The sequence below is a fragment of the Colias croceus genome, chromosome 4, assembly GCF_905220415.1.
Source record: "Colias croceus chromosome 4, ilColCroc2.1".
NCBI lineage: Eukaryota > Metazoa > Arthropoda > Insecta > Lepidoptera > Pieridae > Colias > Colias croceus.
In genome coordinates, this window is record NC_059540.1 from 2849832 (window position 1) to 2872680 (window position 22849).

A 22849-nucleotide genomic window follows, 5' to 3' on the forward strand; every position below is an offset into this window, starting at 1 on the left:
TGACCTTAAAGCGCCCAAAATTTCGGGTCATTTGTAACAGGATGGCGGTTCTACAGGGGTCTTAGTACGCAATGACAAAAAGAAAAATGATGTTCAGAACGCTGATACCGGATACCTTAAGATACTATAACGTTTTATATTAGAGTATCTTAACATAAAATATTATAGTATCTTCACCGTGTGTGACGCGCTTTAGGAAATGTCTATCGAAATTGTCTAGAAACATGCCTGGAGTAGGCCTATTCACACGCAATGTAAATCAACTGAAATTACCTGTCATAGCCGTTCCGAACCATCAAACTCGAATGCAGCGTGTATTATTTTCACCAATTAAAGTTAGAGTACGATATACATAATATATAATATGTGTACATAAGTATATATTACATATTTATGAAGGTAGATAAATTTTATTTCATAAATGGTAAAAATTCTGAAGGGTTGATTAAACATCTACCTATCTATCATAAGTATATTTCATACCTACTCACAACACTTAAAAGAAAGGAACATTATAGGTACTTAGTAAAGGCATCCGAATATAACATACTAGCTGCTCCGCGCGGTTTCACCCCCGTGGCTCCACCCCTGTTGGTCGTAGCGTGATAATATATAGCCTATAACCTTCCTCGATAAATAGGCTATCTAACACCGAAAGAATTTTTCAAATCGGACCAGTCGTTCCCGATATTAGCGCGTTCAAATAAACAAACAAACAAACAAACTCTTCAGCTTTATAATATTAGTATAGATTTAATAAATAAAATTCACGAACTATTTAAGTCAAAACAAAAAATGGAACCAATTTTTACGTCAAATACTTAAATAAGTTACAAGAAAATGTAATTTTCTTGCTAATAATTAAAATAAAAAAACTTAATTTCAACTTATATTAAATAGCACAATAATTTTCATCTTCATTTCATAGATTAATAGTTATCTAGTTCTTGTAAGTAGACTAACCTACAATTGCTTGGTATTTGTGTAACTAGGACAAGGGTTAAACTAAAACCACTTTCCGCATTCGATCATTGACAATATTTATTAGTACAGAGAGACATTACTACTTTAGAACCACTTCATCTGCATGTAATACCTAAATTATTAAGAATTAGGAATTCTTAGTAGGAAAGTTTTTTACTTTACACATAACTACATGATTGAATTTTGCTGAAACTTCAGATGCTAGAACAGACTTTAATTGGAATTTATTAGATAATTCAAGGTTGGTATTATATAGTAAAATTGCTTTCGTGATTAACTGGTAGGTACGAAAACATATATCTTTAGTTGCCCTAAATTTCAGAAGTAACAGAAACACAATTTTTCTAATAATTGTTTCAAATCAAGAAGACGCCGCACGCAGGAGCAATCTAGAACAATCATTACTTTCACTCGATACTGTAGTCTGTAAGCGTAATTCAGTTTACAATAAGTGCTGTCACGTGAAATGACGATGCGTGACTAATCAGACGCAGCAAGGAATTTTGCAGTAGTAACACGCAGAGACAAAATAATACAGGACATGGGATATTATGAGAAATCGTCGCTGTCCACCATCAATCTATCTATAGGTACTTATATTATAAAGCTGAAGAGTTTGTTTGTTTGTTTTTTGTTTGAACGCGCTAATCTCCGGAACTACTGGTCCGATTTGCAAAATCTTCTTCGGTATTGGATAGCCCATTTATCGAGGAAGGCTAAATATCATTACGCTAAGATACCAACAGGAGCGAAGCCATGCGAGTGAAACCGCGAAGCGCAGCTAGTAGAAAATAATCAATAGAAAGTGTCAATACGCTATCAGTGATGTTATCATCATGTGATCAAACCACCCCCTTAGTTTACATGTATAGTTCTTAGATTTTTCAATAGAGCAGCAGGTTTTCAATGAAAATACGTAATTAAAAGTAACAATCAATCACTGCCGTTAAGTATAGGTGAAAGAAACCATCGTGAGGAAACTGAAGTTCAAGAATCATGTTTACCTCTGAAATTTACAAGCCAGCAATAGAACGGCGCGGCGTAGCAAGCCAGTCTCAGTAGATTATGACCATGTCCATGATTACGATTTTAAAACTATTTTATCTTAAATGTATAAACTCCCAATCGATGTTTTTGTGCGTACATTGTGAATTAAATGGGCGGATGATGATGAAATGATTTAAAAATTACGACCATTTTTAGTTTCCCAGAACTTAGTAGTTTAGTAATGAATGTCTGCATCTGCTTTTTATCTCAATATGTAAATCTATGTGACAGAAGCATTATTTCCTTAATGAACTAGTTACTAGGCAATATGTGAACTGTGATTAGATTATAATCTTACTAGAATCATGCGTGACGTGGGTTCTAGTTTACGACACATTTTACTACACAATATTTGCTATTTGATTATTTTTTTTCATACAATATAGCTGCAAATAAATATGATATGGTATCTTATTATGTTGTTTTATTATTTTATGCTCCCTTGGAAGATAAAAATATGGAAATTAGAAGGAATGTTTCACATTTATAGGATTAATATTGTACATAATATTACAAAATACAATCTATATAACATGATATTAAAAAAGCCTTTTGTTAATTTTTAATATTTACCTACCTAATGCTGTTGAGTAAGATTGCGTATCAAAAACCTTTGCATTTAGAAATCTAGTTTAAAACAGTTTAAAATTAAAGTTGTGGTCGCAGAATGATACAAGAGACAACTGACCCTATTCACATGCCGGATAATAATCCTTAGAATAACTGTTAGAAATTTTGTACATTATATTTTTTTGACTTGACACGCAGCTGCAGTGGAAAAGGTGATGTTAAGAGCTTAATGTTAAGAGATAACCAACCGTGAATACAAGTATCACTGGCCATTTCTGGACACATAGGTTATTTTCTTGAGGACCACAATGTTATATTTGGGAACACCGCAGATGCTAAATCATTCCAAAGCTTCATCGAACGAGGAAGGGTCTGTCTTTACCAATATCATGTTCAGAACCAGCCAATTGCGGTGTCCCTTATTTTGGGGGACTTGTAACTAATCGTTATCATAGCTTAGAAGCCGCTGACCCACTATAGAAACGTATCAAATAACTCGTCGATCCATTTGATATAAGCACATATGAACTCTATATTATACGAAATAAGATATAAATTAGAAGTGTAGATGATAAAATGATATATTGAATGCATGAAGCCCAATATAGCTATTGTCACTTGGCTTTATTCCGAACAAATTGTTAACAATGCCAGCTAGTTGCTAAGGGGTATGTTAGGATACAAAAAGAAGAATAAGTATAGAGATTTAGAACTGTAGAAATTTAGATTATTATCTATGCGTAAATTTGTGATAATGTAATACATATTATACCTTATAGTAATATCGTTGATGAGGAATATTACGTATTTCATTCAAGTCACTCTCTATATATTTATCTTTCCTAATATGTATGGTTCAAAATGAATTTATGCGGTTTTAAATTCGTTAATTTATGGTAGTCTGGAAGAGATCGCTTTTTATAAGATAATACCGCCATTTGTACGTGTTCTTTTTCTTATGTTCTGTCTGTATTTCTTATTTTTGGGCAATAAAGTATTTAATTAATAAATTAGTAATTGTTGTACCTAGTCTCATGAATTTAACATTTTTATTGTTTACAAAGGAAATTTTGGTATACACGGTAGGCATATTACGTTGGGTTCAGTGACATAAAATTTTTCCTCTTATGTCCATTTGAATACAAGAAATATAATCCAAATAAAATAATTATATATTATTTTATTTTAAAACATGATTGAATATTATATCGCTATAGATAAGGCATTAATACAATTTCAGGTTCTTATTGTAAATTTAAATTATTTCTTATCTGAGTTTTTTATTAAAATTTATTTCATATTGAATTTGTTAAAATTAAAATATTATAATGTATAGGTATTAGGTACCTATTCGTAATATTATCGTAGCTTGATGTTTTTTTAAGGGAATTTAAACCTTTTTTACAATCTATGTATGCAGATAGGCATTTGCGAAGGCATTTGCGAAGGCATTTGCGAAGGCATTTGCGAAGGCATTTGCGAAGGCATTTGCGAGGGCATTTGCGAGGGCATTTGCGAGGACATTTGCGAAGGCATTTGCGAAGGCATTTGCGAAGGCATTTGCGATGGCATTTGCGATGGCATTTGCGAAGGCATTTGCGAAGGCATTTGCGAAGGCATTTGCGAGGGCATTTGCGAGGGCATTTGCGAGGACATTTGCGAAGGCATTTGCGAAGGCATTTGCGATGGCATTTGCGATGGCATTTGCGAACGCGCTTGCATACGCGCTTGCGAACGCGCTTGCGAACGCGCTTGCGAACGCGCTTGCGAACGCGCTTGCGAACGCGCCTGCGAACGCGCCTGCGAACGCGCCTGCGAACGCGCCTGCGAACGCGCCTGCGAACGCGCCTGCTAACGCGCCTGCGAACGCGCCTGCGAACGCGCCTGTGAACGCGCCTGCGAACGCGCCTGCGAACGCGCCTGCGAACGCGCCTGCGAACGCGCCTGCGAACGCGCTTGCGAACGCGCTTGCGAACGCGCTTGCGAACGCCCCTGCGAACGCGCCTGCGAACGCGCTTGCGAACGCGCTTGCGAACGCGCCTGCGAACGCGCCTGCGAACGCGCCTGCTAACGCGCCTGCGAACGCGCCTGCGAACGCGCCTGCGAACGCGCCTGCGAACGCGCCTGCGAACGCGCCTGCGAACGCGCCTGCGAACGCGCCTGCTAACGCGCCTGTGAACGCGCCTGCGAACGCGCCTGCGAACGCGCCTGCGAACGCGCCTGCGAACGCGCCTGCGAACGCGCCTGCGAACGCGCCTGCGAACGCGCCTGCGAACGCGCCTGCGAACGCGCCTGCTAACGCGCCTGCGAACGCGCTTGCGAACGCGCTTGCGAACGCGCTTGCGAACGCCCCTGCGAACGCGCCTGCGAACGCGCTTGCGAACGCGCTTGCGAACGCGCGTGCGAACGCGCGTGCGAACGCGCGTGCGAACGCGCGTGCGAACGCGCCTGCGAACGCGCCTGCGAACGCGCCTGCGAACGCGCCTGCGAACGCGCCTGCGAACGCGCCTGCGAACGCGCCTGTGAACGCGCCTGCTAACGCGCCTGCGAACGCGCCTGCGAACGCGCCTGCGAACGCGCCTGCGAACGCGCCTGCGAACGCGCCTGCGAACGCGCCTGCGAACGCGCTTGCGAACGCGCTTGCGAACGCGCTTGCGAACGCCCCTGCGAACGCGCCTGCGAACGCGCTTGCGAACGCGCCTGCTAACGCGCCTGCGAACGCGCCTGCGAACGCGCCTGCGAACGCGTCTGCGAACGCGCCTGCGAACGCGCCTGCGAACGCGCCTGCGAACGCGCCTGCGAACGCGCCTGCGGACGGACGCGCCTGCGAACGCGCTTGCGAACGCGCCTGCGAACGCGCCTGCTAACGCGCCTACGAACGCGCCTGCGAACGCGCCTGCGAACGCGCCTGCGAACGCGCCTGCGAACGCGCTTGCGAACGCGCTTGCGAACGCATTTGCGATGGCATTTGCGATGGCATCTTCTTTACCTTGAAAACTTTTTTATAACACTCACTTTATTCTGTGTAATATTTTCTGAAAGTTTTTTTTTCTAAGGCCCATATTTTTTTGAGTTTTGTAACTAACTGTACTACACTCATTTTTCTTACAGTTTATGTAACATAGAAGCCTCAGCTATTTTCTTTTTTCGTGTGTAATTCTTATTCAAAACACCTTATTGTTCACCTACCACATCACGAAATAGATCCAAAATGTGTCCCTATCTTCAGCCGTTTGGTCGCTGGGCGTATGACAATTATTTGTTAATCAGTCATTGTAGAGGTAAATAATACTAATGTTTTGGTCTCATTTTCTGTGTCGACTGTCGACTTTCGAGAATCGAGTGTGAAATTTCTTACGGATATTAAGCTTAGTAGTTAGTACCTGGATAATTCAATTTTTAGATTTGGTTAGGTACCTTCCAGGTCAAAGCCTAGGTGGGGCAAGCGCCCCACCCTGCCCCACCGTGGCTACGCCCATGTTATTGTTCATTCGTAATTTAGATTCGGGGACCATTCAAAGATTGTGACTAAGTATTAGAAAAGTATAACGGACTACTTACCTAATAATATTGAATATTTATTTAATTTGTGAAGAGATGTGTAGCAAGCTACAATATTTATTACTTAATTAGTTAGATATATACTATATTTAAACCAGCCCTAATATAAATAGAATCAATTCAAAAATATTTTTTTCCAATATTTTTAGTGTAAACAGAAGTAACTAAGTAGAGATATTTCGGCACGAATTACGGCGCCAAAAGCTCGCTATCTTGAAAGCGCGCAAAGCCCACGCACCCAAGAAATTGGTTCTCCTAGCAGCATCCACGGCATCCACCGTCCACCTCAGCATTGTGATCTCGATGTTATCGCTCCTCCGTCTTTGTCTACAGTGCCTGTCCTTGTCTGCCGCTACGCACGCACGGCACCACGCGTATCCTATAGTCATTAAAGTTTAAACCGCCGACGGTCCAGCGAGCCTCGTCACTTGACGCCGGAAAATGTGCCGATTAGTTAAAGTGTGCATGAATTAGTTCTGTGTGTCCAACATGAGTATGAGCGATGAACATTCGGTACACTCTTCGGGATTTTCGGATAACTCCAACGCCGACCCCGGGGATAGCCACGTGAGTTCTATGTATAAGAGACGATTTACAGAGATTTCACATCTTACGAGATGGGTATTTCATTAATAATTCAAACTAATTTATGCACGCGAGTCGCGTGTAGGCTTCGATTGTTACGGTGGTGGTTACCGATAGATTTCTTAATGTTGCGCAATTTTTTATTTTATTTTTTATTACTTAAAAAAATGTCGCAGTAAAAAATGTGTAGGGTAATTAATAATTAATAATTAATATCTCATAGAAATTCTTTTAACTGTAGCACTCTAAAAGCCGGTTTTTATGTTTTAGTTATCAATTAACCTAACGATGCCGATAATGTATTGTAACAAAAAATAGTTATGTACGCATATTAAATCATTTTATAGGTAAGTAGTTTCATTCTGTACCTACTTTGCTAATGCTAGTTACATAGATCATATTTTACACCTAGAAAGATCATATTTTTTTGCATTTGAATGTTTATTGCAATACCTATTTGAAATAAACACGCAACGCACATGCCAGAAGAACTTTTTCTTTATAATTTTTATTTATTCAGTCATTAAAAAATCATTCTACGACATAATTGCGGCACTGGGTGTTAGTTAATTATATTGTCACTCAACAAATCGTATTCGTAGAATATAATTTATCAACGACTAGCTTAGTAAAAAATGTTAATTAGATTAATCAAGAAATACAGATAAGAATACTTCAAATATAAAATCGTGTTAAACATAGGTAACTGGTACCTAAACATGTAAACATAAAATAAATTAATATTTTACAACTTATAGATTTCACGTTGTACTAATAACTTAACTATATAGGTACTACAAACAAACAAAAAAATACTCGTTTATATTCAATTAAACATGGCTCAATAAATGAATCTATAAATAAAACAATATAGGTATTATTATCTAGTATCATTAAGAAACTCTTATAAGCCAGTGTCAATAAAATTGTGTATTTGAATATGGAAATCATTAAAATGCTTAAAATAATTTCATTTATACAATTTTAAAGTGAGATGTCATTCAATAAATTACACAAATAATTACATTGCTGCAATATTTTTAACAGTCAAGACGTTCGGAACATATCGGAATTTGAGCTAATTAAAACATTATAGAGGTACATATTGGAAATGGTCACTAACTAATATAGTTTTAAATTCATTATAATATTTTGGCACGCCTTCCGGAATGAAGAAATACAGGTATTGTGTCGAAAATAGCGTTATAAAAATAGATATACCTAACAGGTATGTAAATAGAAAATAATATGTATTGTCATAAAAGTGAAGTCCCGTGTCCCCAAGTTACTCATCACGCGTCTACCCCGACGCGTGATGAGTAAGATGCATTATGCATTCATATTTCATTGATCGGTTTTCTATTGGGACAAGTAGATGACAACTTTTGTGCCAGATCGAGACGTTGATTTTTTCTTCGTCTCCACCGGGAATCGATCCCAGGAATCCTCGGTTTTACTCTCACGAGTTAACCACTGTACCAAGGAGTTGCCAGTATCATGCTATACCTAATGAAAAAAAAAAACAGCAATTCAATCAAGTGTTAAAAAAATAATTATCCGACGCGACGTGCAGTCACGCTCGGTTATTATTTCTGGTTGGCTTCACATTTTACAGAATTCCAATATAATTTTGATATCATTAAATAAATTACCTGCTAATTGCATGCTAACAAAGTATCGTATAGTTTGCTTTATTCCATGTGAAGTATAACATAATAATAAAAGTGGCGCATGCAAGCAATAGGAAAGTAGTCTGAAAATAGATAAATTCATTTTTCAAACAACAATTCGGCCACTAGGGATAAAATAAACCAAGGGCTGCAAATGCGTATAAATTAAATAAAGTGTGAATTTACAAATATGACTTTTTATTACTCGATGGAGGGAAAAACGAAAATGCATGTAGATTAGTAATTTACCTCATAATTCATCGTTCCTGACATGTAAGATAAAAAAATAAGAATGCTTTTTTGTCTCAAGAAGTATGAAATTACAACAATACCTCGTTCAAACACATAAGGTATCTTATAATTATTATCTTCAATCGTTTTGTGTCTTTATAAAACAGTATTGTACTAATTTTACATGCTATTATGAACTTTTATCTTAATTAATAAATAATAATAGCATTCGATACTAAGTACAAGCGATATTGTTAATGATGATGCAAGCGATATTGTAATATGTCGAGAATTCGTAATCAGTAATTTTTCGTTTGGATAAGGGGGTGGGTTAGGTTAGGTTCGTGTTTTTAGGAGCCCCGCGAAGTGGGGCTCCGACGGCTCGCAATCGTCTTTTTGTAGAATTTTGGAAAAATCACATCCATCATTTTACAAAATTCCGAGCTTTTGTAAACGGCGAGATTATACAATTTGCCTGCGAAATACATAATGTATTATTACACTCACCCCGTCTCCGTCCAAATTGACGTTGCGTATGAGGAGAAAGAAAATAAAGAAAATCAAAGCCTCTTGACTACTCGGGAATAATTTAACTTTATAACTAAAAAAAATATGAATCTACGGATGATAGAAGTTTCATGTGAACAACACTTCATTTTCAGCTTATTTTCCTCGAATAAATGCAAATACGAAATTAGTAGGACAGTTTAGTTGCACAGAATAGTTTAACCTGTTTGTAGAGTCTTCGCTTCCTCAATAATCGTGAATTGATTCACCATTATTGAGAAAACGATGAATTTCTTAAAACTAGAACTAATGAAATATTTACGAAGTGAGCCTCAAGGATCCTTATGCTACTTATTCATGTTACAGTATCGGGTTACTGACCGCAGACATTGAGTATTGTCGCAAGCTATCTATATGCCTGGGTAACGTAAGGCTGCGGTCTAAAACTAGGCACTGTCGTGTCAAAACTAGGCACGTTCACGGTTACTTGCCAAAATTTTACGCATTTTTAAGTTAAACTTTTATGAATAAATTAGCTATCACTTTGTTGTCAATTAAAACCGTCGGCTTCATTCCCTTCTCTTGAACTTTTTTCTACCTCAAATGCAGTTAAAAAACATTTTCAGAAATTGCATACCTACGAATTGAAGAGTGATATTGTAGATGCATTCCACATTCACTAATTTACTGATTTAAATAATATTTTTTAGTTTGAAGTATTTTATCCAAGAACATAATATAAATCTATATTCTATATAAATCTTCACATCAAACATATTATAAATCGAACTGCATTGCTGCACATTTTTTGTACAGAATAATTTATTCCCATTTAATAAAGAAGCAAAAACATTTAAACATATGTATTTCCATGGTAATATGACATAGGTATATTTACATGGGATACATTTATGAATTCAGCATTTTGCGTGGTATTTTCATAAGTAATCATATTTCATACTTATATGGAATGTGTTTATGAATTCAGGATGCTGGGTTATTAAAAACATAATATGAAATATTTATTGTGTCCCTAAAATTGTTTGCGACTTAAATAATGATCTTCGGAAGTTAGTGTCATAAAGGTAATTTAGGTAAAAGTAATAATCGCAGCATGATGCAAATTATTATGAAAATGAATGCGGCGAAGAATGCAATCAAAGTAGTTTTAACTGGATCTTTTACTTTGAGACTTGCATTTCATTATCGATTTTAAAAAGTGTCAATGAACCGGCTATTATGTTATTGGTAACTGCCTTAATATATCAGGGAGAGCGGAGGGCTCTTTAAATTAATGTTTATATTATATGCATGGCTGGAAGACTTTTTATATTAGATAATAATTTTCAATAGTCTTATAAGATTATAAAATATATCTGGGATAACAACAAACACAGTAAAATTTAACAGTCTGTTAAATGATTCTTCCACAAACATCTTAAAAAAAATAACATTAATTAAGAAGTAAATCAGAAAACGTCAGATCAAAACGACAAACAATTCGATCAAAGCGGATAAAAAGACGTTTTTGAATTTATCTTTAAAACCTTATTGATTATAAAGTGCATTTTCCTTTAACAGGAAATGCAACCCGCCGATATAATATACGTAGATAGTGGAATCATGCAGCCAAAGTATAATGAACCTTTAGAATTCGCGGAGGTTGAGGAACTCTTGGGGACATCTCCCGCGCCGAGGCCTTGCACGCTGGTCTGGAGGGATCTAACTGTACATATCAAATTAAAAGAGGGAAAACTGAAGAGATTAGTCAATAGTGGTATGTTGTGTTATATTTAGCATTATTACTATACATTTTTCTTATAGAATTTTATGAAAGTGTTCACCCCACATTATATGTTCAAAATAATTTTATTGTATCATTACAATAATTGTAAATTTTATGTATATAATTTTTAATTTTATTATAGCTATGTTGAAGTTGGTCTTTATATATTATTAATGTAATGTACCTATGTACATGATCTACTACGTAATAATATGTAGAGAAGTTTTTAACAAAAACCTTGACTAACTTAAAATGATTGTCAGTTAGTTTGTAAAAGTAATTTTCATTAGAAGAAAAGAAAATTAGATACATATACCTGTAGTGCTAAATAATGTTTAATATAGAAAATTAATGGCAGTTAATTTAAACGTGTTTGTTTTTACTGCCACTCATAATTAATTTAAGTAGTATCTGCATACATTATATTTATTGTTTATATGTTTGTATGTATTATTGCAAAGGTATGCAAATTTATGCATTAATTATTAACATCATTGCAAAGATTCACCTTATATTTATTATTTAAATTAAATACCCATAGTTTACAATATATAGATAATATATTACAAGGTTAAATATGAAGTGATATTCAATAAATTACAATATTAAATTTAGTGCAATTACAGCTACGTACAGAAATAAAATAAATCATACCTAATTCGTTACGTGTACAGTAGCTGTGTTTTCTGCACTACGACAACTAGAGATACCATATCACGATATTTAAAATTAAAAAATTGTATTGTTTATAATATTATAGGTAAATGTACGGAAATACGATACGACTCAATATTTCTGTGAAATAGAATCTGTGTCATCTGTTATCGAACATATTGATTTTATACACTGGAACACCCTAATATTTCGATCGATTTATCTTAAACTAGTTTTCCGACTATGAAAATATAGCAAATATCTGAATTATGTAGAGCATACATAACTTAACAAGAATTAATCAAAATCTTATAGGTATACCTACTATAAAAATACACACATCCTATACATTATGTCAAGACTTGGAAAAGCACTTTTGATTAATTATATATTATTGTAAATAACCGAAGCGTGATAAATAATTTATTCTTTTCATAATATGCTAATTTTGTTATTCATAAATGCTAAGCGTATGTTGATACAAAATCAACAGTAAATATACTAAATAATCATAATTTGTATTAAATATCTCGTTTTTTTATTTACTTTAATCGCATCAACAAAGAATTTATAAACGTTCAAATTATAGCATTAAGTAGGGCTTATCCTATGTCAGGAACAATGCAGCTTTATACATTTGAAATAATAAATGATATTTTTTTTGTTAATAGTAAATGGAATTGCAAAACCTGGATCATTGGTGGCACTAATGGGACCAAGGTAAGCTTAAAAAATATTTATTTTTGAACACGAATCCATTCCTAATGCTGGAAATGTGATATTAGAAAAATCTGAATATAATATTTAGCATTCAAATTTTTGGTAGGTTTCAGTAATGAGATTGAAATCAAATCTTTGTTAATTTATGGAACAAAAATATCAAACATTTTATTATGAGCTATAATAAATATGATATTATTTAGCACCATTGATATGATAATATACTTTAGATTTTTATTGTATTCATTAAATCGTGTCCAGAAATTCTACTAAAGTTATACCTCAAAATTCTCTACAGTTTGTTTTTGAAAAATAATGCTAAGAATTTGGTACAGATTGTCGAAATAACTACTGGAGATACGTAATAATAAAATAAGTGTTTTTACAGTGGCGCCGGTAAAACTACATTAATGACAGCCTTAGCACATAGGAGTCCAAGTAAGTTACTTTTTTGTTAATGTTATCGAAAAACATAAATAATAAATGGAAATGCAAACAATTATCTCTATTCCAAAGCAATGATCGTTACTTATTACTAGACAAACGGAAATTTAGTTAAATAATAAGCTTCATGATACAGTTTGCAATTACATTTCTTCAATGAGTTTCATTCCTTTATACATACTCAAAAATACTTATGTGTAATCTTATTTGAAAATAATTATGTCATCATCATTGCAATTATTTAAAGCAAATTTTGATAAACAATGACATCAAAAAAGATTTTTAAACCTTCCTAGTTACTTATTGTACTTTGTCATTAAGTTGGCACGGTGGTGGATGGAGCCATAGCAATGAACGGTCGGCCGGTAGGAGACTTTATGCATCAGGAAAGCGGTTACATGCACCAAGATGAGCTCTTCGTTGAGAACCTTACTGTTATGGAACATCTTACTATTATGGTAAGATATCTTTCAGATTTATGATTAAAATGTCATATTAGATAAAGTTTACAGAAATAAAGGCCTTATTGTTTAATAGATAAATAACTGGACAGTGAATGCTGTTTTATTTTAGTTGAGAGAGTCAGTGATGACTATCTCAACTAAAATAAAACAGCATTGTGCATAAAACAGCAGCAACAGTGATTGTCGAATGAATTTAATTTGATTGTTCATACAACGTTAACAAACTAGTTTAAACATCAAGTCTTATACTATAGTACTATAGTAAAACTTAATAAAAAATGGATCAGTTGTAAATCTGAGATAAGACAGGAAGAGAAAATTTAATAACCATTTGGGGGAATTCGGTCAACCATCAAATGTTACATGTAAATTAATTAGAAATAATTTGGCAAAAACAGTCAATGACCCAAATTAAAGTGGGCGTTGTGCCTAATCGCCGATAAGCTTGTTACCTTATTAGGAAACTAAATCCAGGTGACGTATAGGTATGTGATAATGTTCGCATAGAGACAAATAATTACCAAATAATATATTGTTAGATAACGTTTCATTCAAGAAAATGGATCACCGTGTTTGTTTTAGGAATTAAGTATAAGTAGGTAGGTAGTAGTATGTACTTTACTATACTTAATTTCTACACCTTCTACACCTAGGTACTGCAGGTGCAATTTATCTCACACAGCTATGTTCATTCGTTGTATTGTCTGCACATTGGCAATTGGCAGTTTAGATGCCTACATAGTTTTCCAATAAATTGGTATATATAAGAAATAGCATAATATCTGACTGCTAAGAAACCCATCGTTTTTTAACTTTTATCTTTTCTCATATAACGCATAATTATTATTTTTATAAAAATAAGTATAATGAGATGGTTCTCATATCCATGAAACCCACCTCATTATCGATTTCACGTATCCTCAACAGGCGCGCTTACGCATGGATAGGCGAACATCATCATTGGCCAGGAAGAGAAGAGTGAATCAATTGCTTCGCCAGCTCTCACTGTATGGAACACGACATACTCGTATAGGAGGGCTGGATGGGAGAAAAACCCTCTCTGGTGGTGAGAGAAAGAGACTCGCTTTTGCTACAGAGGTGAGATTTGAGTTTCAGAAACATATATTGTATAGTTAATACATAAAAGCCTTGTTCGAAAAAGGCACAGCAGAATTTCACACTATCGTGTGGATAAGATTTCCCTGTTTCTATTTCTCCTTAAAACAGCAGAGCAATAAAGCATCTGTTTACCTTTGCTTGTTCTGACCAACCAGAACCAGGATATATTTTTGATATTAATTTTTAGAAAATTAAGAATTGTCAATTACTAATTCGAATTTCGAGGTCGTCAATCTTTTGGGTAATATTGCGATATTTTCTTTGCTGTAATTACTTAAATACTATTTTTATCTTTTTAATCATGTTTCATTCATAAAATACTCCTTATGAATATAAATGATTGCCGATAGATTCGTTATCTATATTTAATGTCTTTTGCACGGGCTAACACGAAACATTCTGAGGCAAATATGCTGATAATAATCTTTTGATGCCCAAATTAAATTTATCTTGTTATTTATCTACGTTAAAATACATTTACTTCAGAATTCAATTCAAAAATCAAGACACTTCATATCTTTATGCAAATATATGAGCCCTTGAATCTGATATTTGAAACACTAAATATGATAAAACACCATCACGATCGCTTATCTAATTTTATAAGTTTTTATAATATTATAAGTCATGAAAATTTTTAAGCTTAAATGACTTGAGTAATATTCATTTGGGATGTATTTTTAGAAATCAGTAACCAGTTTTACGATTTGTAGTTCAATTCATGATAAGGCTTCCACAGCCTTATATAAAATTGTGACAATATCGGACGCATCTGATTATGAGTATCTGATTTAATGAGCTCTTAAAACATTTTTATTTAAACCTTTTAGAACCGGAGACATTACGAAATGATAATTTAGCTGGTATTTAGTTAACCATATGAGCTACAATAATATGATGGATGTTACAACTCCTTGAACATTAATTTTTATACTTTTTAACAGCTTCTAACCGATCCTGGACTTCTTTTCTGCGACGAGCCGACGACTGGCCTGGATTCTTCATCAGCCCAGAAGTTAATGACCTTATTGCGTGCGAGTGCAATGCAAGGCAAGACGGTTATATGCACGATACACCAGCCGTCTTCTGAGTTAATGGCTCTGTTCGATAAATTGGTGTTATTGGCTGAAGGAAGGGTGGCATACGCTGGCAATGCGTCCGGCGCGTTAGGGTTTTTTGAAAGGTGAGTGAATACTCTTTAGAGGTTTGAATGAATTGTTTTATTTAACAAAAAATATAAAAAAAAACATTGCTTTTTAGTATAAAAACGTGTTTCAAAAAAAACAAAGGGTGCTGTACCAAAAATATTTGGCTAGAAATCATTAATTCTCTATAAAACTAATCGTAATTCTTATTATTAAAATATAACAAGTGAAGTTGAATAATAAGAAATACAGAAAGAAATCTACCAACCACGACACAGCTTAGAGTATTTCCACAACAGGCCACTATGTAAAATAAAACGCGATGTAAGGCTTCAGGTCGAAGCCCGTCTCAGTATTAATTTGGTTTAATTCCTACACAGAAACATGGCTGTAAACGTAGGTATTTTTAATTTATGTATTCATAAAATTTTGTTATACCATTTAAAATTGACACCAAATGTTTATTAAGTACCTAAAATGACAATAAAATATCGAACAAAATTGCGTTTTTCTCCACTTTAGCATTTTATAATTAAATCACGTATTTATTCCACCATCATTGTGGTTTTAGTTCAATAGGTCTAAGTAATTCGTCCTAACGATCTAGGCTAACCATTGACCCTAATAAGTCTTTCCGACCTGAATAGACCAATAGTTTCTTTCAAGGGCTCTGTACGGCTTGTGAAGTTACAGACAGTTTAATGAATGCTTATGTTTATGCAATTTACTGACAGAATTTTCTAAGATGTGGTAATCACATAATTCAGATTATCGGCATCTTCAGAAAGTCCTATAAAATTTTAAAAGCACTTCGAATTTTGAATACTACCTCTACGAAAAATATCGCTAATTATATACGTTACTTCAAATTCCTTTCATTTTGCATATATATTAGTGACATAAAACCTATGTTAAATCCCATACATTGAAGCTTGTATTCTACTATCGTTTGTGCTATTTGACGATGCCTACTATAATCTATTTTCATTTTCTAGCCTCGGCTACCAGTGCCCCATCACATACAATCCCACGGACTACTTCATCAAAGTGCTGGCTCTCACCCCCGGGTCGGAGGGAGCGTCACGACATGCTATCAAGAGCGTCTGCGATAGATTCGCTGTCAGCGACGCTGCTAAGGAATTGGATATGGAGATTCATCTGGAATTCCATCTGATTGATAATCAGGATCAGGTAATTGCTTTAATACGTACCTAGAGACTTGTTATGTACTTGGAAGTAGACCTCTTTCTAATGTGTCTATTTTACGTTATCAATGTTATCATTATGTTTTTGAAAAATGTTACTTTCACGGATACATTGAATTTGTAATGTGAACCATACCTACACGATACACGAGAATTTAAATTTACTTTTTGACTTTAGTCTTTAGATTAAATAATATTTTTGTGAAATTAAACATTATATGATTATATCACTTAACAGTAATTGCATTTCAAACTCGATGTGCAAAATTTTGGATTATTATAAATAAATCACATTGTTATCTGAAATGAAGTTGTTAAAATTCCCAAGAAGATATATGACGCTATTAAGTCGGTACTGCGATCGGTTAACAAGCAAAAAATCTTCGTCCTTACATTTATAAGTATTACAAAACTTTCCTGTATAAATTGGTTACTTCCAGATCCCTAATCGAGTTCAGTAAACCTTATTTAGATAAACAACAAATCCTTGAACTTGTCTTTATATGCAATGACAATATTGTTGTTCTGGAAAAGGTATTCGTGATCAATTAGCGATATTTTTAATTCCAGGAATCAAAGCGGACCAAAGTGAGCAGTTTTAAAGCACCGTTTTTCCACACAAAGATTGTATGGCTGGTTTATCGATATTTGTTGATGGTTTTGAGGGATCCGAATGTGCAGTTGTTACGAATAGTGCAGAAATTGGTGAGTATCGTGTACATACAGTATATAGAATCGCCTAGAATTTGTATCTGGCTACTTGACCCTTTCACTTCTTCTATAAAAGTGTTCATTAAAACCTAGAATTATTTTGAATTCAGATAAGAGTATTCTAATCGCCTACGCCCTACAGTATTCACCTTATTAATTGGATTAGAGAAGTTGTGATTGAACCCGTGTTTAAATAAAATACGTATAGTTTTTTTATATAGGTATGTACAACAAAATATATTAAACACATAGATAGGTATTAGGTACCCAAAATTACTTAAGTAATTAACATTTCGGAATCATTCAGACATTTCGGAGCAAACTCACAAAAATGTGTCAAGTCCTATTCCAAACTGGTTTTCACATCAAGATTCAAGAGCCCTTTTTTCTATTTAACTATTTTATACCGGTTATAAAAAACAATTTTATCATAGAATAAATAAATACTGATTAGTTAAGCTTCATGCCACTAGAACTAGGTAAATATGTGTTACATTCCGTTCTAAAATACGTATTTGCATAAAGATGAACTACTAAAATGTTGCTGCGGAAAAACATTATCTTGAATGGTAACGAAATTTCTACTAGTGAAACAAATTATCTAGTGCTGATTTACATAGGGTCAGTAGACAAGTCAGTCGCGGCGCCGAAATTCTTACACTGAAAAACTGACTATCTGATTCTATATTTTGAAGTCTAGTCTAGAGTATTTTCTAATTTATTTATACCGATTTAAATATTTATTAAAATTTAATATTTATTTAAACGAACATTACACAACATTTTTGAAAAGGATGGCTCTTTGTCGCGGTCTTATAATTTACAAAATATAACTTTAGGTACATTAAATTAGGTACTTACCACAAAGTACGTTATAGAGCCTCTGAAACATGCTTTTCATTACCATATACTTCAATATTTTGTCTCCAGGCTATAGCTCTAACAGCGGGCCTGTGTTTCATCGGCACCGCACGCCTCACGCAGGCCGGCATTCAGGACGTGCAGGGAGCTCTTTTCATCATCATAGCAGAGAACACCTTCAGCCCCATGTACTCCATGCTGCATATATTCCCAGAGGAATTCCCTTTGTTGTATAGGGAGTTGCGAGCGGGACTGTATAATACACCCGTGTATTATGTAGCAAGGATGATTGCGTTGGTAGGTTGTTTTATACTTGTTTATGGTCAATATATGAATTATAGACGTAGTATAATAACAGTATAATTATGTAGTACAATAATTATATAATAATTGCTCTGTATCGATCAAACAAGATTTACTACTTTTCATTGAATTTTTTTTCTTAGTGGTAAGAAAGCCAGTTATAATTGTGTAAGAAAAAGCGTTGTTTCAAATACGTACATATGTATATTGGTTAGAACAAGAAACATTTAAGTGGTTAGGCAATATACCTTGAGAGCGAAGGCGTTATCTAAATGAGACGATAAAAATTCTAAACCCGAATAAAAATCCGTTGAGAAACCTCAAACTTCGAATTGAGTACTTGCAACATTTAGAACATCGGTTAAAAAGACTCCTTTGCGAATAAATGATGATGTAAAGTTACGTCGGTTTTTATAAAAAAAAATAAAAAAATAGTGCACGTTTAATTGAAACTGGTTATGCAAATTGGGTTACAATTTTGTGTCTCTTATACGCGCTGTAAGGTCCATAACCTTATGTTTGTTAAAGAGCTTAATGGCTTATAAGGAACTTACTTAAAAATATGTTGATTTACATTACGTCACAATAGAACGATAATAATAGTTTATAACACTTTATTTATATGCAGTTAAATGTAGTACCTATTTTATTTAATTAACCATTAAAATTAGTAATTCTAGCCATTATTTTTTTATGCAAAATTTTCAATCTTCAGTTAGTGGCAAAATCCGACGTCATTGTTTTCTAGCCCCAAAGGCTCAAATCACGATTATGATACAGATTTTTTTGCAATCAAACAGTAGGTAAATGATATTAATTGTTCCCTTTTATTACCTACATGTTATAATATTATTTTCTTTTCTTTTCAGTTCCCAGGCTTAGTAGTAGAACCAACTCTGTTCACGCTCGTGGTGTACTGGATCGCTGGTCTCCGCAGCACCTTCTACGCGTTCGGCTTCACCGTGTTCCTGTCCATCTTGGTTCTCAATGTCGCTATTGCTTGTGGTAAGTTAATTACCTATTTATTATTATTTAAGTGAAGTGTGTAATATTGTGTTGATTTATAGAAGCTGCAGTGTCGAATTCATATTTACTTCTTTGCATCTATTCTTTAGTTATTTCGACGTTACAATTTGTATGTTCCAGGTTCCTTATTCTCATGTGCATTCGGTTCGATGCCCGTCGCGATCGCATACCTTGTGCCTTTTGACTACTCTCTAATGATGACGTCGGGACTCTTCATCAAATTAAGGTAAATTTTAAATCATTTGTGCAGAATACGGTCTGTGTATAATTTCACCTATTTTCTTATTTTAATGTTTTATTTATAGATTGTTAATTCTTTTAATATTTGAAATTAAAATCAGTGCATATAATGCAATTCCCTAAAACGAAATTTTACAATTTCTAGTTATACAGAAGTTTGTAATAATTAATATATTTTCAGCTCAATACCAAAGTACATATCGTGGATTCGCCACCTCTCCTGGTTGATGTATTCCAATGAAGCTATGACCATCCTCCAGTGGGACGGAGTTCAGAATATAAGTGAGTTTCTTATTACTTAGTAATTGTTATTTTTGCTTTAAAATACTTTATTTTTAATTTGAACAAAAAAAATGGCACGTTCAAGTGAACCAAAAGTCAAAACTCTGAGTGTTAAGTAGAAAAATTAAAACTATCTGGATTTATCAAATTCTTGTCTAAATTATAAAGCCGAATCTTTAAATATGAGTTTTTACATCGAAAACGGATATATTACAATGAGGAGCCTAAACAAACAATTAAGTATTTCATTTACATACATATTATACACACTTTTATCTTCAATCAGCAATAAAGTAATAATGAGTGATTGTTATCTCATCAAATGGAATGGCGCCATTCATTATTAAAAAGCTTTTTGTTATCACGACAATAATTCATTGGCATAGAACTTTGTGACTGGTTTAAAAAGGGACATACGAGATTCTAGGAAGGTTAAAAAAACAAGCGCCAAGGGAAACCCCAATAAAAACAGTCAGGTAGAAAATAACAGGTGTAAATTAGGCAACGGGTTTGGATATTTTTACTTGGTATTCATGAAGGGAAGCAAACAGTTTCGGCTTTTGAATTTTATTACTATTATTACTCGGTATTGTTAATAGATAACAATAACGTGAATATTATAACACATTATTTAGGTAAGTACAACAATGTGCAGTAGAATAAAAAAGAGCGCGTGTGCCGAGCACGTACGTATCAGAAGTGAAACTTCTTTGGCAAGATTCAAATATACGAAATTCGTCGCCTTACTCCATGACGTGAAGGTTGATGACGATCATGAAGCGACCTTGAAATTTTACTGTCAAAGAAGTTAAAGTTTCACTTCAAAAAATATTTGTGCTACATACTTAGTAATCACTACATAGTATAAAACAAAGTCGCTTTCTCTGTCCCTTTGTCCTCTTGTATACTTAAATCTTTAAAAGTACGCAATGGATTTTGATGCGGTTTTTTAATAGATAGAGTGATTCAAGAGGAAAGTTTTTAGTATATAATAATTTATTAGGTTTTAGACAAAGCGGGCGTAGCCGCGGGCGGTAAGCTAGTAGGTTATAATCTAAGCTTTTTAATAACTAAATTTTTATCTTTTTCTAGCTTGCGCGCCAGAAGACAACGGGGCTCCATGTTTGAGCACAGGCGACGAAGTTCTGAGCATGTACGACTTTACTAGCAACGAATTTTGGCCAGACATTGTCGCCCTTGTTATATTATACGTAGCCTTTCACCTACTAGCCCTTGTAGCTCTAAGATACCGCACTAGGAGAAAATAAATACCACACTCTAGATAATAATATTCATTGAAATTAATAGCGAATGGTTTCTATACTCATTTGATTACATTCAAATCTGATTAAATAGAAACTGATTATGCATGCAACTCGAATTTAAAATGTATTATTTTTTGTTTAGTTTATTGATAGTTTTGAGATGATTGTAAATTAAGTATTATGATTTTTTTTTCATTAAATAATTCTGTTCATGGTCTGTATGTACATCTAGAATTTTTAAATTACAAACATATGTAGGTATGTAATTTTTGTGTTCAATGCAATGTTTTACGTCCTGATATTATAATTTTGTATAATTAACTTTACCTATAGGGATTCGTTAGGTTACTGAATAGTGAATTGATAAATTCTACACGTGTTTCCTTAATACATATTTAATTGCATAAACAAATTGTATCATTCAAATTATACATGTCTATACAAAAGAAAAAGATGATCGTAGGACGTAGTTATGTGTGTTAGTTTTCACTACTAAATATAATTACCTTTATTAGTAGTTTGTCCATGATATTATATTTTGTAAATATTCCAAAAATTATATTATTTCCCTACTTATAAAGCATGAATGTTTTTTTTTTTATCTTATAATATTTAGTTTTCAGAATAACTGAAAATATATTTTTTTTATCACAATAATTTGATGATTTTTATTTTACTCGATGGTAATATATTTTTTATTGTTTATGTTTATATATTTTTGTTAAATATTTACCTTAAGTAATTAAAATAAGGTTATTTACCCATTTTGCCTTGTATTCTTGCCATTGTATTGTATTTGCTGTTACGATTGTACCTAAATACAGAGAATATTACAAATAGTTGTAAGTTATTGATTGTTAATCTATATTGTACAATATTAGTTTTGCCTTGCTTAATAAATACAGTGCCAAATGGATTGTTTTTATTTATTTTTTAATCAAGTTTTGTCTTATCCCTTTAATAAATTACCTATCTACCTTCTCTTTGCAATAAAAAATAAGAAAGACCATTTTAAAAATGAAATGATGTAATAGAATTTGTTTATACATTTTTTTCTTAGTATGTATCTAAACTGTCTAATGAATTACAGAAAAATATAAAGTTATTGTTACAAATAGAAGTTTTTTAATTACATTTTCCGCACTGAATATCTTGATGCATCAAACATAATATTCGTTATTTTTGTTAATTAAAAATAAAATAAAATAAAAAATAAAATAGCCTTTATTGCTGTTATTTTCTTAAATTATTACATGCCAATTTCTTAAAAACTAAGTTAATTCTACTTATTCTAATTTTTATTTATAATATCGGTAACAGGGTGTTTATAAGGAACAGCTTGTCTGTCGACAAAGGCCTCCTCTAAAGATTTCCATATATTTCTGTCTTTTGCTAAGCGGGTCCATACAGGACCAGCTATTTTCTTAAATTCATCTTCCCATCTTTTGCTTTGTCTACCTCTATTCCTT

At 33.8% G+C, this 22849-nt stretch overlaps 1 protein-coding gene across 1 annotated transcript; it reads left to right on the plus strand.

Moving 5' to 3' along the window:
• Positions 1 to 6502: 6502 nt before the first annotated feature.
• LOC123691057 (protein scarlet) lies at positions 6503 to 21552 on the plus strand. Its single transcript, XM_045635261.1, has 14 exons — positions 6503 to 6729; positions 10737 to 10932; positions 12267 to 12315; positions 12704 to 12753; positions 13081 to 13217; positions 14151 to 14321; positions 15287 to 15525; positions 16483 to 16678; positions 17263 to 17397; positions 18334 to 18561; positions 19437 to 19572; positions 19714 to 19819; positions 20015 to 20115; positions 21208 to 21552. The coding sequence occupies exons 1-14, from the start codon at positions 6652 to 6654 to the stop codon at positions 21381 to 21383; spliced, it is 1998 nt and encodes a 665-aa protein (XP_045491217.1). The 5' UTR covers positions 6503 to 6651; the 3' UTR covers positions 21384 to 21552.
• Positions 21553 to 22849: the final 1297 nt, after the last annotated feature.